Consider the following 18,362-nt stretch of genomic DNA (forward strand, 5'->3'; position numbering starts at 1 on the left):
TGCTTCTAATTTTAAAGAAAAGCTATGGGAGGAAACAAAAACTGGGATAAGTGGCTTGTCTTTATATAAAACTATGCTTGCATTTTTACATTGTTAGGCTGATTAATTTAAGTAACAGTTAAAGACATTGGAGTTGAATCTGCCACAGTTCTCTGAAGCCCAAAGCTATTCAGATAATAACCTTTCCAAAGATATTTCTAGCGCTACTCTGAAGGCTGTTTTCTTATAGCTGATGATACAGTTATCATTATTTTAAAGACTTATTCTGTGCAATATAATGAATAGGTACCATTCTAGTGAAAAATTGCCCTATTACCCACTCTGTCTTTAGTTATCCTATGTAGATAAAATGATATGCAATAATTAAGAAGTTTTTTTTTTAATTAAAAAGATTTATCTTGGGTCTCTCTTTTTAGGGGCAAAAATACAACAAAGATAATCTAGGTGAAATTAAAAACCAGTACATTTTGAGTCTCAGGTTTACTTATTATCTATGCATTGATTCTTATACCTGACTATGTGTTAGAATCACTCTGGGCAGCACACTATGTACATATTTTAAGGCTTCTTGGCCAAGTGATTACAATCTGCAGCCAGAGATTAAGACTCATTATCCTCAGAGTATGGTCTCTGGAGTATTAACATCAGTAGTATCCTTTGGGAACTTGTTGGAAATGTAAATATTGGTCCCTTCCCAACACACTGAGTTGGAAACTGGGAGTAGAGCTGGGCAGTCTTTCTTCTTAAAAGCCCTCAAGTGATTCTGATGAATTCTTAAGTTTGAGAATCATTGGTGTAGAGACTTGCAGGACAGCCCAGTAGGACATCTCTGCAGGATGGCTGCATATTGGCACATATACCAAAGAATATTTCCATCTCCAGGAAATGCAGACCCATAATTGATTCCATATTTACTAAGAAGTGAGCCAGTGGAAATCCTACCATCCTTCAGTTGACGCAAACACTCTATGGAAAATTCATGTTGTAATAACGGTGTTACCTGTATCAGTAGTGCCTGGTAAAAATGTAATGCAAGCCATGTGTAATTTAAAATTTTTACATTTAAAAAAAGGTAAAAAGAAATAGAATTTTGATGTTAATATTTAACCCAGTAGATCTCAAATAATATAATTTAAACATTTAATTAGTAAAAATAGTAATGAGGTGTTTATGTATTTTTACTGAATTATAGATGTATATTTTCTTCTAAACACATCTCAATTCAGACTAGCCACATTTCAAGTGCTTAGTATCTACATGTGGCTAGATATGTGGGTACCATCCATATTAGACAGTGAAGACCTAATTCTTAGATAACTACCAGAATTTGTTGTATAGGCTATTACTACATGTAAATGAACAAGTTCTATAAAAATATATTTATAATAGAATCTAGCCTGTAGTTCTACCTGTCTCATACTATATAGTTCAATGCTAATACTGTTTTCTTTAGTTTGGCTTAAGTTGGACATTATCTGAGGATAAAGCCATGATCTCTTGTTATTTGCTTTGTTCTTGGAAGATTATAACAACCTAAAAGATTTTCTAAGAAATATTTTCCATTATAAAAGGGATATTATTGTAAGTTGGACATAAACATTCAGTTGATTATAGGAAAGAGTAATTCTTAATAGTTTTCTGAACATTGTTAATGTTTAGAGGAGAAATAATTTAAAAACAGAGAAGAACAATTAGAAAAGGATCACATGTATTTGAAAACAGTGTGTAGCCAATCATCTACTTTGACAAAAAAATCCTGTCTAAACATAAGCGTCTCCTTTAAATTGTTTTTAAATCAGTATTTTAAAAATTAGTATGTAATCTCTGGCCAAGAAACTTACTAAAACTTGGAAGAGTTTGAGCCCTCAACTCAGACCTGTATTCCAAGCTCTGTGTCCTTAGGTGAGTTAGCAAGCCTCCCTAACCTCAGATTCCTAACCTGTTAACCTTTGCCTCGCATGAAAGCCTACAGGAGTTAATGCAGGGGAAGCACTCAGTAAAGGGCCTGTCAATAATGCATGATCAGGTACTGTTAGCTGCTTGTATTTTATATCATTTTAATTAAAGCATAAAATAACATGGGGGATGGAGAGTATTTGAATTTTTGTCAGGTGTCCGTTTAATGAAGACTGAAAACTTTTGATGTAATAGAAAACACTGCTTCAGGAGTACACTTAGGAACTTGCTGCTTTAACTCCTTATGCTTTTAGTATTTTTAAGTAATTTCTTCAATATAAACAGCAAAGAATTTTCCAAATAAAATGCCAATTATAATAGAAAACTATAATGAAGATCATTATTTGAGATAATATGCGTAATTTATTCAGCATTTTTCATAGAAGCCTTTTAAATGATATAACTTAAGTAGTCAGGAGATAAAGCTTCAGGGTTTTAAAAGATTTTAATTTAGACTAAATTAATGTTTTTTTTTAACTAATCTTTTTCTTAAGTTACGTGTATTATTTTGTTGCAGTTAAAGTACCAGCGAATCTTGGAACGATTAGAAAAGGAGAATAAAGAATTGAGAAAATTAGTGTTGCAGAAAGATGACAAAGGCATCCATCATAGAAAGCTTAAGGTATTTCAAATTGGTCTTGATTTGTCAGTTCTCAGAACTTTGCCACTTCACATTGTGTGTTCATCAATACCGGTTTTTAAGGAATTGCAAAGTGTTCTATCATCCTTTTCTTTCTAATCTGGTATTTTTGGGGGCTAGAGAGTTCTCGTCTCATGATAAGACATTTCTCAAATTATAATCTCCAAACATTTATTTATATGATGCCCATAAATTCTTCATGCTTTTAAGAGTCTTATCTTGTGAATCAATTTATTTTTTCTTAAATACTCGGTTTATCTTTAGACTTACTTAACTTCTGTGGCTAAAAAGCCAGCATTGTGAGTTGGTAGACATTTATATATGACTTAATCTTCATTGCCTTACCTGTACTTCCACTGAATGAAGCAGTAACTTTCTTTAGTCTTAAAAGAGTTAACAGTTTCTTCTGGAAGTTTCCTTGGTCATTTTAAAGAATTTTTTGAAAAAATATGCTGGTATTGTTACCAGCACAGTGGTAATTACCATTATCAGTAAATTAAATCTTACTATTCCTCACTAAACCAACTTGTATGTGCTAAATTAAATTGAAGTAATTCTTTTAACTTAAATATCATATAAGTAAACAGAATTTGTGTGTAGCCAAATCATGGCACGTGCATTTCATAGCCAAGATTCTAAGATATGTAGTTCTAGTTTAACTAACATGTATTAGTAGTTTTGACTCTAAATTATGACTGCATAAAACAAACAAGTAGCATGGCTTTACTTACAAGTCAACACACAGCAGTTGAGAAAAGTCATATCCAAGTGTTAATGTATGTTGAGGATTTACCTGAGAAATTGTATTTTCTCTCATAAAATGAAGTGGTAATGAAAATTTGAAAAGCTTTTTGCTTATTTTTGATGGGGTGGAAGGATAACAGTTGCTTTCCTTTTAGTTATTTCTAGGTGTTTAGAAATGAAAGGAACTGTAGGCCTTCATTTTGTTCCTACCTCAGTATTAACACTTACCTTTAATTATTAAATGCTGTATAGTAGCCATTTTTCCAGTCTGTTTATATGTTCGTTCATTCCTCAAATCCTTGAAGCTTATTATTTTCCAGGCACCATGTTTGATACCAGTTTTACTGAGAGAACAGCACAGGAGGTCTGCCCCTGATGCTGTCACATTACCAGAGCACACTTAATCGTTCTTCCTGACTTAACAATAATCTTGGTATTCTTTCTCTGCTTTACCCTTTCTTCTGTCTCTCCCTCTCTGACGCATACACCAAACATTCCTTTCAGTTGGTCACTTGACCACTTTTGGGCCCTTTTTGGGATTAATGGTCTTCCTTTGTTGAGCAGTTAATATTAGCTCTTCAATATTAAACAATAATGTCCTCCTTTACCAATTAATTAGAAAGTTAGGAAAACCTGAATTAATATACTTTCAGTGTACCTTTAAATAAAATAAATCGGATAAGAAGATGTGGAATTTTATTCTGTACTGTTTTACATTTACTAGGATTATTTATTTGCATAACTAGAAAAAAAGCAATACAATGATTATGGAAAAACATTTTTAATTTATCAGCTTTTTCTCTTGATATCTGTAGTTTCTTAAAACTGTCTCACTGTTTTATCATATTAATTTTTTGAATTTTATAGAAATCTTTGATTGACATGTATTCTGAAGTTCTTGATGTTCTGTCTGATTATGATGCCAGTTATAATACACAAGATCATCTGCCAAGGGTAAGTGAAAAATGAGTATGCAGTAGACTTGCCCATTAGCAAAAAAAAACTTTAAAAAAAGTTATGTGTGTATATACACACACAGAGTACATACACATATATACACACATAGACAAAGACAAAAAATTTTCTTTACATAATATTATTCATGTGATGATGTCTTAAGCATTGAATGTTGTTTGACTATTTTGGACCATTGGTTTACTTATATTTATGCATAATGAAGGAAAACTATAAGATATTTGGCATTATGTATTCTTAATATCCATGATATTATTGAAATACTTGAATGGTGGATTAAATTAAGTAACCTCATAGAACTGAAAATATCATTGTAAAGAGTAAAGTAGCTATGGAAAAGATTTATGGAACATTAATGTTAGTCTGTTTTTAGAACTAGTGGTTTAAATTAGTATAAGTTTTTAATAAAAATTTGACTAATAGTGGATCCAATTATATTTTGCTGTTTATTTTTAATACATGTATCAACCATCATTCTTTTCATGGTTAATATTTTAAAATCATTTAACTGTGGATAATGTTTAAAGACTAAAAATTCTCAGCAGTGTTCCAAATCTATTTAAATTGAAGTTGGTGGAAAAATATGAATTTGTGGTATTTATTTTGTGGTAAGGTTGTCGTGGTTGGAGATCAGAGTGCTGGAAAAACTAGTGTATTGGAAATGATTGCTCAAGCACGAATATTCCCGCGAGGATCTGGGGAGATGATGACCCGTTCTCCTGTAAAGGTGAGAAGATAGGCCCTTCGGGTTAGTAGGCTTACCTTGACGATCATTTTGTAATGTGTTTACATGTCAAATCACTGTTCTTTACATCTGAAACTAACGTATTGTTTGTCAACATACTTCAACTAAAAAAAGAAAAGAATAGGCCAAATGAAGTTTCTCAGGAAAGTAATCACCTTCACAAAGTTTGTCTGCTGTGTTGCAATGAAGAATTTTGACAAAAGAAAGAGCTGATACATGGCATTTGGAATTATTCCTAGTACAGAAATCAGTAGGAGGCATCCCTCAGGCAAGAACAAAGATCGGGAGTTTTGGACTTGCCTAAGGAGTGTTAGCAAACAAAGGAGCAGTTGGGATATACAAGTTTGGAGAGAGATTTGGGCCAGAGATTGAAACTGAGAAGTCGTAATCATTGAATTTGCCAGTGGAGGCAAGTAGCTAGAATACTGAATGTTTTCTTCTGATTGCTTCCACTTCCTCAGTGAAATAGGAAACTAGATTTATTGGCTGTTAAGTAAAGAAGGGAGAAGGTATTGAAGGCTAAGGTAAGAAAGACATCTTTTAAAAAATAGATACACACACACACCCCATTAAGGTCTGTGGACATAAATCTAAGGGGGATCTGTGTGTGTGTGTTTGTGTGTGTTTTAGTTCAGCTGATGGGTGAGTGGTGTAGGAGTGCTTGGAGAATTGGAAGATTGAAATCACCAAGAATGAAGGCCAGAATAGTGGTAGAAAGTGAGACAATGAGGCTGATGCTAAAATCTTCCAGAAATGAAGTCTGTTTATAACTGCAATAGGCAGTCTAGTGTGATTCATAGAGTGCATTGTTTGGGGTCTGGCTGTGAATTGAACCATGTTGTGTAAAGCTAGTTTCTTTTTTCATCGCTTGGTGTTGTGTGAACATTAACATACTTTATAGATGCATTTTACTATTGATGGGCATTTGGAATTTTTCCATTTTGGGGGGAAAAAATGAACTGACTGTATCTTATATGATGCTCTGTAATCAACTGTAGAAATAGTGTAAACCTACCTTTTACATTGTTACCAGCATCCTATTGTAGTGGCTGTGGCTGATGGTATATTTTAGGAAGGAATCAACTTCGGCAGGCAGGAACTCATGGACAGAGTTCCTTGAAACAAGACAAGGGTGGTCTCTTTCCAGTTTGCCATTACTCGTCTAGTATTTACCAGGATTTCTTAAAGGACTCTAAACTCCAGATTTTCTAGACTCTCCTTGAAGAGTGAGATGCCAGAATCTTGACTTAGCATCTTAACCTCTTTAGCAGCTTCTTTCTGCTTTGTTCCTTAATGTGCAAATGCCTGAAAGGGAAATTGTGTGTAGAATGTAGGGCTCATTTTTTGGAAGTTCATTTTTGCTGTCCATTTTTCTCTGGGATCTTGGCACCTTAAATTGTGACTGCTTGATAATCCTGATACCTGCTTTTGTCCCTCAACCCAAAGAGACTGCTACAAATTTTGAGCTTCTCTCTCAGGCTGCCCTGTGCCACAAATCAGCAAATGCCCCGAGGGAAAATAGAAGAAAAAAAGAATATCCCCCTATGTCCTTTGGGATCTTGGACTCAGTCCAGGTTACCATGGTTGCTCCTCTAATGCCTTCAAACAGCTGGCTTTTGTTTGTTATCTTATGTATGCTTAGGTAATCTCAGTAGAAAGAAATGTATTTTCAAAGTGAATTTGAATCATTATAGAGAAGCTTGAAAAGTTAAGGAATGTGAAGTTTAGAAGTTCACATAAAACCACTGACCATGTAAGTTGTTAGAAAATTTCTTGCTCAAATATCCCTCCTTGGGTGAAGGCTGCCTTAGTTCCCCTCGGTACAGTGTCTTCTGTGGCACCCTATGTTTTGTTACTCTGATGTGTTATCTCTGTGTATATTTCTCCCAGCATATGGCGAGGGCTAAACCAGGAACAGTCAATTCTTCACGTTTCCCCTGCTATGTCTGCCACAGTTAGCCCTCAATAAATCAATGTTGGATAAGTGAATTGTCCTTTACCTACCTAAATTTACCTTTGAAGTGAAATGCGAGATTTTCTTTTAGTTTTTCAAGTTTGAGATTAATGGCTTTGTGCTTGATACTCTGTGTCACGTTGACTGGGAAATGAGAGAAGCAGCAGCGTTTTGGGTCATAAAAAATGTAAAGTAGCCAGCAGTCTTGTTGGGAGATTATAATGCATGTGACAGATGTTTGGACAGTGTGGATACAGAATTCTGTAGTCTCTGCATTGTCATGTTGACAGCCCCTGGAATGCTCCTGACATGTAATATAAAGGGACCTCTGGATTTGTGCGATGCAGTGGTCCAGTCTAGACGAAGTAAATGCAGTGGGAATTCATAGGAGTTGTAAATACAGTCTTCTCAATTTTCTGTTAATTTCAGGTGACTCTGAGTGAAGGCCCTCACCACGTGGCCTTGTTTAAAGATAGTTCTCGGGAGTTTGATCTTACCAAAGAGGAAGATGTAAGTAGAATTCATATGCGGCTTAATGTATGTGTAACTTTATAACCTATGTCAGCTCATAAAAGGCAACTAAATGGAGTATTTGCTAACTGAAGATTTTCTTAGGATTTTGTTGTTTTCCATTGATAGCTTGCAGCATTAAGACATGAAATTGAACTCCGAATGAGGAAAAATGTGAAAGAAGGCTGTACTGTTAGTTCTGAGGTAAGTGTTACTATTCATTTCAACAATGTTTTATGGAAAGCCAAGGTTTATCATTTGAAATCGTGACATTGCTATTGATGTTTAGACTGCAGCTATTCCAAGAAGCTACATTAGTTGTTCTTTTTTTATTCCAAGTAACGTATTTTGTGGGTAATTTTCTAGGATAATTACTCTTAAGATCAGAAATACTTTAACTTTTTTCTGAGTCACACATCTGAATGGATGAGGTATAGAAGTTTCAGAATTTGTGTCACCAAAAAATTCCTAACAAGCTTCCTCCCAAAATAGTTTTTGTTTTTTTGGTTTTTTTTCCCCTCTGAATAGACCATATCCTTAAATGTAAAAGGCCCTGGACTACAGAGAATGGTGCTTGTTGACTTACCAGGTGTGATTAATGTAAGTATATACACAACGTGTGTTTTATCTTATTCCTATTGTGGAAGACATTTATAATGACATTTAAAACCTTTTTTCTTCAAGACTGTGACATCAGGCATGGCTCCTGACACAAAGGAAACTATTTTCAGTATCAGCAAAGCTTATATGCAGAATCCTAATGCCATCATATTATGTATTCAAGGTAAATCTTATTGAAAGATTTTTAATATCACTCATGTTCTTCCTTATTTTGCAATCCAAGCTTTGCTTTAAATATGCATGTTACATAAACATAGAAAATAAATATGTTTTGTCCTGTCCTCTTACTTCTTCATTTTATTAGTGACTAGAATTAAAGTTGGTAATATAGCGATACATTTCATTGTGTAGGCATCATAGGAATTTTTATTGGCTAGAATTTCTTTTCATAACTAAAGTAAAATATTAAAAATTTTCTTACTATAACAAAGTTATAGCTTATTGACTTTTTAAAACCCATTTTGTAACTACTACAGTGTCCTTTTTCTTTTTTTTTTTGTTCAGATGGGTCTGTGGATGCTGAACGCAGCATTGTTACTGACTTGGTCAGTCAAATGGACCCTCATGGAAGAAGGACGATATTTGTTTTGACCAAAGTAGACCTGGCAGAGAAGAATGTGACTAGTCCAAGCAGGGTGAGAGCAAGTTCTTTATTGTGCAAAATGGATTCTTTGTACAAGCTCCAGCTATGACAGGGACTGGTTGGGTTTGTTTGTTTGTTTTTTAAAAAAAAACTTATGATATACAAATTGTATGGGATTTTTTTTTCTTGGTTCTCATTAAAAGCAAAGTATTGTAAAGTTATAGTAAATTACTTAAGTGCAATTTTGAAGTATAAATGAAATTCCATAATTATAATTAGTTTGCTTCAAATACTTAAAACTGCCAATGTTGCTTACTCTAATTTAAGTAATTTTATATGCTGAGTCATTAACCTCATTTGCAGTATTTTCTGTTTTAGTTTAAAAAGCTTAAGTTGATGTTTGTAAATTAGTATAAAACTAGTGACAGTTTAGATTCCTTTTGGATCTTATTTTATTCTTGAAATTTTTAAATTATTCATTGTTTTTTTAGAGAAACATTACCTTTCCTAACTGATGAAAGAGTGTGTAGCAGATTTTCATAATAGAGAGGCATTGGGGTGGGTATCAGGGCTCAGCATTCTTATCCATGCTCTACTAGCAACTGGCTACATGTCCTTGGGCAAATCGTGTTACTTTTCTGCATCCAGGTGATGCAGAACCCAACCTATTAGTCTAGTTGATCTCTAGGGTCATTTTCATTTGTGAGATTCTCTGACCTCTATACATGGTGTTCAGTGTCCTTTTCTCTCCTCTTCCCTTAACAAGGAAAGAATTCTATTTCAAGGTAACATTGTATTGTTAGTTTTATTAGAGTAAAAGTCTTGTCTTAGGGCATGCTCTCTACTTAATTGTAAAGGCATAGGGCAGTGGGCCAGAGTGTGCGGTCTGTAGCCAGATTGCTTGGCTTCCATTCTGCTCTACTCTTTGCTAGCTGTGTAACTTTGAGTAAGTTATTTAACTTTTTCAGTGCTTTAGGCTTCATCTGTTGGAAATGAAGATATGAATGGTAGTGCTTCATAGCTTATGGAGGTTTACTGAGTTAAATATTTGTTGTAAAGTGGTTGAATCAGTGCTTGGCACAACAGTGTTATGTAAATGTTGCTGTCATCTCTTGTTACTATGATATCTTTGTCCCCCATGGAATAACAACTTCAGATGTGTAAGTGCCCATCCCTTGTGCTACTGCTTAGAATTTCTCTTTTTCCCATCTGAGGCTTTGTGGGACTGTGCCTCTGTAGTAACTGGTTTCCAAGGCAGACTGCCCCTCGGTTTACTGATTCTCTCGAAGGACTCACAGGACTCAGCACATAGTTACACGTGCACCTAAGGTTTGATTACAATGATAGGATACAAAACAAAATCACAAAAGAAAAGGGCGCAAGAGATGATATCTGAAGGAAACCAGGCCCAAGTTTCCAAGAGTCCTTTCCCAGTAGAGCCACGCAGGAAATGTTTAATCCCTCCAGCAACAAGTTACCCGTTAGAGACTCGGCACCTAAGGTTTTCCCTGGGGGCTGGTCACGTGGGCACCCTCAAGTACCAAAATTCCAGACGCCCAGAGGAAAGCAGATGTTCAACATAAACCACACTTATTGCACAATGAGCCACTGTTATTTAGGGAAAGTTCTATATCAATGTAGGGAATTGTTTACCAGTTATGCTCCCAGTTGCCAGCCGAGGACAGGCAGGCCTTTCTGAGGACAGCAGTCTCAGGTCTGCTATGTCAGCTTTTTTCTGCGCAGCCTTGTGACCTTAGCTTTGCCTGATTTTTAAGGGTAAGACCTGCCGTTGCAGCGTTGGTCCTGATACAGAGAAGGGGAGAGGTGAGGGAGAAGCACGTTTCTGTGCCTCCTCATCTCTTCTCATTCCTTTCATTTTTTTTTCTCTCCTCTTCTCTGGGCTAGTAAGTTTGAATTTCATTTGAATACAGTTGAAGCTTGTATCAGTCTTTTTTATACCAAAGATTCAGCAGTAGCTTAGGCATGTATCTTACCTCAGAGGAGGGATTCTTACCTCAGTATTGATCTGAGTGGACTTTGGGGGGTAGGAACTCTTTTATATTGTGTGTAAATGATCTCTGTGCACATGGGCAATTTTATGGAGACAGAGTCTGCAGTTTAGACTGCAGTTAGAAAAGGATTTTTAACTCTAAAAGAGTTGAGAACCAATAGATCCTTTTTTTTTTTTAAGAGAGAGTTTAAAACATCCAACTTTGTTAGAATTTAGATATTTGGAGAAGAGTATGGGGAAAGAATAACAAGGACCATTTATTGAGTGCTTCTGGCACTATGTTAAGTCTCATCTTATCTTATCATCTTTTCAACTACCATTTTGAAAAAGTTAAGTAACTTACTTAAGGCCACATACCTAGTAAGTAGCAGAACAGAAGTTCAAACTAAGGCCTGACACTGTGTATCATTCCAAGTTCTAATTTTGGTACTTATGTTTTCATATGACATTTTTAATATAAGAAAACTAAATGTGTTTAATTCTTTCCTCAAATAGCAATTGAAATACATTTCAGTACTTTTGTACATCCTTATATCTTTAACTAAACATATACATGTTCAGCACCATTAAATTTGCTTTCTAAATAGTATATTATGCTTTAAAAATTATGTAAACCTACATCTCACATTTATTTTTCCCACTTTTAAAAATAGATTCAGCAGATAATTGAAGGAAAACTCTTCCCAATGAAAGCTCTAGGTTATTTTGCTGTTGTAACAGGAAAAGGTATGCAAAGATGGATTATTATAGTTTTTTGTTATTTTTAAATAGTAAAGATTAATTTTCTTAGTGAGAACTTTGCCGTCATCTGTCCCTAGGAAACAGCTCTGAAAGCATTGAAGCTATAAGAGACTATGAAGAAGAATTTTTTCAGAATTCAAAACTCCTAAAGTAGGTATTTTGTTTCGATATTTAAAGAATTTATGGTGAGGGAGTAGCTTAAACTGTTTTCATTTAAAAGTTTGTTTTATAGCTGTTAGCTTAACATGAATTTCCATAATTTCTCCCAAATAGTGATCTGTATCTAATAAGCAAGTCCTTAAGCTGCTGTGACAGAATTGGGAGCAGTTTGTCACAGTACAAAACGTGCTGACAGGATAGGCTGGCCCTTAGCATGTGGGCACTGAAAGACAGCACAGACCCCCCCAAGGTCACTATAAAGTGATTTTTTTAATCACTTATATTTTTAAATACACGTATATATTTCTTTTACAGTAATGGGGGAAGTTGGAGTTGGGGATGTCAAAGGGATGTTCTTAAACAGGTATTGACAGAAAATAACAGGAAATGAGATACTGACAGAAAAGCAAAAAGGAAAGGCTAAAGGGCAACTGAATTTTAAAACGTTATGACGTGTAGAGAGTCTTTTGAACTGGAAAAGTGTGTTTGCCTCTGTGTTAGTATAGTAAATCAGGGTAGTCCTCTTACACAGTCTTGAGTATTGTCTGTTGGGGTGGGAGCTGGCAAGTGTGCAGAACTGTGCTGTCCGATACAGTGGTCACTAGCCTTGTGTGCTTGTTTAACTTTAAATTAGTTAACATTAAATAAAATTAAAACCAGCTCCTCAGTTACACTAGCCACACATTTCAAGGGCTCAATATCCCTATGTGGCTAGTGGCTACCATATTGGACAGCACAGATACCGAGTACTTTCTTCACCACGGAAGGTTTATGGGCCAGACCTAGTATAGCGTGATTAAGTAGGGCTGTTCTCGTTATAACAAGCACATTCTCAAACCTGATGTTAGTATTGTGCTTTCTACCACTTCAATATACTCTTGCTCTGGTTATTTTTTATAGAACAAGCATGCTAAAGGCACACCAGGTGACTACAAGAAATCTAAGCCTTGCTGTGTCGGACTGCTTTTGGAAAATGGTACGAGAGTCAGTTGAACAACAGGCTGATAGTTTCAAGGGTAAGTTGGGTTTTAAAGTAAGCTGTCAAATTTAGATATTTTATTAGCTGATAATCTTAGGCATCCATCAGATTCTTTACTCTCTTTAACAGTTGCTTTTTAGTTTATTTACTATAAGACAGTATGTGGGAAATGGAAAAAATGATTTTCAGTTGTACAGGAGCAGGATTTTCCCTTCCAGAAGAGACATTGCTTGGAGCACATTACGAAGTTTGCAGTAGAGTTTGGGAGAAAGAGCCTAGTAAACTATGGAGAACTCAGGGTCCCCCTTTTGAGAGGGAAGAGAGGAAATGTGTTGAGAAGCAGAGCAGCTAATGTGCTTCAGCTCCATTGTACTAGTTCCTGAATCCCACACTTTCCTGTCCCAAGGCTTTGCTTGCTTCCATAGTTTCATTTGGTGAGAGTATACCTTCTTTCCCTTTTCTCATCAGGAAATTCTACCCTTTTATCCCATTGAGTCCCTCACCAACCTTGTAAATATAATTCCCATTTTACAGAAGAACAAACTGAGGCACAGAATAACTTACTTAAGTAACATACCCAGCATCAAACAGTAATAGATAATAGACCCAGGATTTGAATCTTGGTGACGTGACTTCAGAGTCCATGTTCTTAGCAACTGTCCTAATTGCTTCAGCTGTGTGCTTTGTGGCTTGAAAATGGAGAGACTAAAGTCAAGGAGATTAGTCTGGAAAACTGTTGCAGTAATGCAATTCAGATATTAAGAGCCCAGGGTACTCAGGAACTTACAGGGTCACACTCAGAAACTGAGTTAATACAGAAGATTTGTGAGGTAGTCTTTAACTACTGCATCTGGAATAGAAGAGAATCCCCAAACTTGAGCATCTTTCCTTCTTTCTCAGCAACACGTTTTAACCTTGAAACGGAGTGGAAGAATAACTATCCTCGCCTGCGGGAACTTGACCGGGTAATCTTTGTGTACCTCGTGTATTTTGTATATACCTAATTTAATATTGTGCTGTAACAAAATTTATGTAAAGCAAAATCTGGTAATCGAAATTGTTTTGGTTTTGACCATGATTACTGATTCAGGACAGCAAGGTTGCATTTCCAGGAGCAGTTGTCACTTCTACAATAATTTAAATTATTTGTTACATAATAATAAAATAATTAGGAATCATAGGCTATCAAAACAAGTGTTTAAAAATGTTCTCTGAGAAGGTGAAGAATATTCTCTAAGAGTTTTATCACATTAACATATTTAATGTAAACTTTTAAAAATTATGCATCATCTTTTTTACCTTCTCTCTGTTTCCTATGGAGAAATATACTCTGTTAGTGGGGCTTATGTATTGGTTTTCCTTGATCTTAAAATGCCATCAATTGTAAAACACAACATCAACTTACTATTACTAATACAGTAAATTGATATATATTGATAACTTTATCACATAACATTTGTTATGTGAAAAACTTAACTGAACAAATGTTATGTGAAAAACTGTATTCAGAATTAGCTGAATAAGATAGATGTTTGTGTCAGTTTCTTTGTCTTAACCTGAATATTGACATTCCTAAAAAAGAAACTGGAAGAGAGGAGCATTACTTGCTGGTCACACATGCTTCAAACCTAAGCCCAGCCAGAATTCTGTCAGAGGCCTTCCTTTTAGTTAATGTCTGAAAAACATGGCGGGGCAAATTGACTAACTTATGAGAATCTTACATGTATCTGTATTGCCTAGAATGAACTATTTGAAAAAGCTAAAAATGAAATCCTCGATGAAGTTATCAGTCTGAGCCAGGTTACACCAAAACATTGGTGAGTATTTGACCTTTTCTCAAAGACTTTACTATATAAATTATAATGGAATACTAAAATTTAGATCAATAAAGCAGTGATTTATTGTAGCCTTGACTTATCCCCCTAAACACTTAGTAAACAGGCAAGAGCAGAGAAGTATGTCTTCCTGTAAAATCTAGTCAGTAACCAATCAAATATTTTAACTGTAATAAATTTTGCACTTATTAAATATCTCTGAGAAGAGACATTCTGAAAGATAGCATTCTCCGTGCTCTTTTTAAGTCTTGATTTGTCTTAGGCTTTTCTTTACTTTATACTTAATAAATACATAATTTTTATTTCTGTAAAATCATTTAGGTAAAAGTTTTATCAAATTGTGATTTAGATAAATATCAGTCTGTCAAAAGTGGTTGCTCTAGTTGAATTACACATATAGAGAACAAGTCTACAGAGAAAATTGATTTGTTAAAGAGAAGACCATATTGTTTTCAAATTGTCATATCTGCATAAGAACACTGGTGCTTTTGGTAAGATCTGCCTGATATGTTTTGTACAGATTACATTTGAAATTGAATTCTATTTAAGATTTTTTTTAAATAGCAAGTAAATGCATCCTTTTGAAAAATACTCATGCAAAAATTGCTTTTAAGGCAAGCTGTCACCTTCCACCTGTTTTATGTAAATATTGGCATTCCTTAATTTGTTGGAATAGCACAGTAACCAAAAGGTTACTGTGGTTCCATGTACCTCAAGCATGCTATATATAAATAGCACTGAAAGTTTTATAATCATATTTTAATTATCAAATTCCTTGTACATAAAATGTCTAATGAAATCTGTAGTATTTTAAGAATTTATTTTTCTTAAAGCAGAACTGTCCTTATTACCATTCATTATAAATATTTTCTGTAACTCTTCTGTTTGCTCAGTTGAAGGTTATCAATATTGACTGGAGACAGTAGTGTCCAGTCCTTAGATTTCTGTTGAGTGTTACTAGTTTCCTTAACTTTTCCTCAGTGGTGAACCCTTTTCTCTCTTCAAGTGGTTTAAATTTTCCTGTTTTAATCTCTTCTCCTTATCCAAAAGGAATTCTGGTCTTACCTATATTTGTTGATTGACTAATCATATATACACATACACAAAGCAACTTGTTATCTTTGTTATTATTTGTATTTTAAGCTAGTTCTGTGGTTTTCTGAAAATCAACCAGCTTTTGAAGTCTACAAGAGATGTATATATATGTTGTGTGTGTGTGTGTACATACACACACACACACACACACACACACAGAATGAATGTAATACTACTTACTAGGTTGTATAAGGATAATGTACAGAAAAAGTGATTTGTAAACTGTAACAACTAATAATGCTCTTTATGGGAGAATTTGGCATTATCAGGTGGAAATGGTTAGTTTTCTTTGGACAGAGCAAGTCTGAAGTCAAAGTATGCATACACTTAAGTGAGCCTTAAAGATAAATTTAATTTACCTAACACATGGATGACTGAAGGGAACTGTGAGGGGCAAGAAACCTATGTTATCAGATTGGCTATTGAAAAGGCAAGGGAAGAGAACTAGGATGTCTGGCTGCCAGAGATTTATTCTTTAAGCTGCTGGATCTTTTCATCACTTTCCTACCCGCCCCCCAACCCCCTGCTTTTTTTTTTCCTCCCAGACTCTTATCACTTAACACATAGATCAAAATAGCAGGTACTAATTTTAGCTGTTTGAGCCACATTGATTTCAACTGCATTGTATCCAAAATGTTTTATTTTTATGACATAGTTGATGTCTTATGTAGTATCTTTTTGCTGCATAATGCCTTATGTGACATTTTAGGATGCATGCCTAAGATGTTTATAATTATTTAAGTGACAGGACTGTTTGATCTGTAGTTGGTGATATGAAAACAGTGTTACAGGCATCTTGTCATTCTACAATACTTCAGTTATATTTTTAGAAGGTTATTGGAGGTTTAGATTTGACATGTGCTTCATTATAGTGAGAAATAGGCTCAACATTTTCACACAATACACTTGCTCATTAGGAGTTGATTATGGACGCTAAGCAGGAGATAATGATACATCATTAACACTATGCGACCACCATTATAGTCAGATCTTTTTTTTCATGTCATTTAGAAGGATGGGTGGCTGGACTTGTAGAAATACACTTTAAAAAAATGATACTGTGGTATGCATACAATTTTTGATAAAGCATTAAGTTTATTTTGTTGAAGTTAGAAGAATGAAAGGAAAATGGAAATGCACAGTTAAGTGCCCTCAGATTTCTTATATCATAATCTGAGATTTAAAGAGTGAATAGGTGCTGGGTAAAAGGCAGTAACCAGAATATTGCAGATACCAAGAAAGGTGGCACAGGTAACTGAATAGTTACCTATGGCTTCAGCATAGAAGGAGGCAAGAGGAGGGGATGGAATAGTGGATATAAACCAGGAACAGATGATTAAGGGCTTTACAAGTCATGTTCAGAAGCTTGGGATTTATCCCATGAGCAGTAAGGGTCAATGAAGAGTTTTAAGTCACATTTGCATTTCAGAAGGATCTTTGTAGTAAGGAAAGTGGAATACAGGCGGGGAAAACTGAGCAAGGAGACAGCTGGCTGTTGAAATAATCAAGATGAGAAGCAATGGTGGTTTGAACTTCAACTGTGGTTGTGCAGATGGAGAAGGGGAGACAGTTTTGAGATATTTGAGAGGTTACCTAGAGGATAGAATTGACAGGATTTAGTGATTGGCAGGTAATGTAGAAGAGGAGTTAGTTAAGCACTGAGTACATCTGTATCCAGTAATTATGCTGCTAGAACTCTATGGGAATGAAGATATTTTTGACAAAGATGAACGCATAAGAATCTTCACCATGGTTTTGTTTATAAGTGTTAAAAAAATTGAACACTTGTGTTTCTATTTGGAATTATATAATAGTTGATTTATCCATGGAGTGTATTACTGCAGACCCATTGAAAAATAATAGGTTGTTGACATGGAAAACTATGAAAAATATACTTTTTTATTGTATTTATTTAACAGTTATGTGTAATTATCCACCTGTGTAAATACACACAAATAGTAATGTAGGCATTAACTTTTCTAATGATAAATTAAGCTGTGACTTGTGGTCATCTAGTGAAAGAGAAATTATGGAGGATTTTTTACTTTTTCTGTATTGGTTGAAATTGTTACATGGAGTAAGTTTTCCACTTTAAAAGAAAAAATTCCGTTTTGAAAAAATTTAATTAAAAAGGAGGTAGGTAAAGTTTGGGAGACAAAGAAGGTAATAAATAGAACTATAAGGGCAATTGTATTTTGTGTATTAGTGGAATTTATCCCTGGATGATGGCAAAACTTAGGTTAGGATAGGGAAGAAGTCCACAATCACGTAGAACACATACTGGGGAAATCGGCTGCTGTAAGTTGAGGACTAATGGTCTGGAAGAGAGAATGTCGGGTGAGGAGAACAGCTTCCGCTTCCTAACTCTGAAGCACGTTCAACTAATTCTTGCTTTCAGGCATCAGGATTCAAGGACAGTGACTGCCCGTAAGGGAGTCAGGAGAGGATTAAAGATGCAAGGAGCGGAGAAAGAGTGAGAGTGTAAAATGGTTGTTTGTTATGGAAACAGGGTTTCATAACATACTGAGGGCACAAGAAAAGTTATTGTGATGGAGGGAAGCAGGGGAGCCTGGACAGAGGACAGCAGCTTGGTGATGAAAGGGTGAGTGAGCCCGGGTAAGGATAGGTGACAGCAGCTGCCTGTGGTGGATTGGGAAGCTGCAGCCTCCTTTGAGAAAGTTGCTTAAGGCTTGTCAGGATTTGGTGGCCTGGGGTTTTGTTATGGTCTCCTTGAAGGGGAGTCTGGATTGTGGATTCCTGTCCCACGGACTCCTAGGAAGAGGTAACAGACCATGTGTGTTCTGAGGCAGGAGC

At 35.3% G+C, this 18,362-nt stretch overlaps 1 protein-coding gene across 5 annotated transcripts in view; it reads left to right on the forward strand.

Annotated features, from left to right (window-relative positions):
* The window catches only part of OPA1 (OPA1 mitochondrial dynamin like GTPase), a 79,831-nt gene that overhangs the window by 25,992 nt on the left and 35,477 nt on the right, over positions 1–18,362 (forward strand). For all 5 annotated transcript variants that reach the window (XM_006200947.4, XM_072962874.1, XM_015236586.3 and 2 more), the window contains 13 exons: positions 2,474–2,578; positions 4,208–4,294; positions 4,929–5,042; positions 7,444–7,524; positions 7,654–7,728; positions 8,053–8,124; positions 8,209–8,308; positions 8,650–8,780; positions 11,393–11,465; positions 11,558–11,630; positions 12,540–12,655; positions 13,519–13,583; positions 14,359–14,435. In XM_006200947.4, the coding sequence (XP_006201009.1) occupies positions 2,474–2,578; positions 4,208–4,294; positions 4,929–5,042; positions 7,444–7,524; positions 7,654–7,728; positions 8,053–8,124; positions 8,209–8,308; positions 8,650–8,780; positions 11,393–11,465; positions 11,558–11,630; positions 12,540–12,655; positions 13,519–13,583; positions 14,359–14,435 (1,169 nt within the window). The remainder of the gene's footprint in view (positions 1–2,473; positions 2,579–4,207; positions 4,295–4,928; positions 5,043–7,443; positions 7,525–7,653; positions 7,729–8,052; positions 8,125–8,208; positions 8,309–8,649; positions 8,781–11,392; positions 11,466–11,557; positions 11,631–12,539; positions 12,656–13,518; positions 13,584–14,358; positions 14,436–18,362) is intronic.

This window comes from Vicugna pacos, chromosome 1 (genome assembly GCF_048564905.1).
Source record: "Vicugna pacos chromosome 1, VicPac4, whole genome shotgun sequence".
In the NCBI taxonomy this organism is placed as follows: Eukaryota; Metazoa; Chordata; class Mammalia; order Artiodactyla; family Camelidae; genus Vicugna; species Vicugna pacos.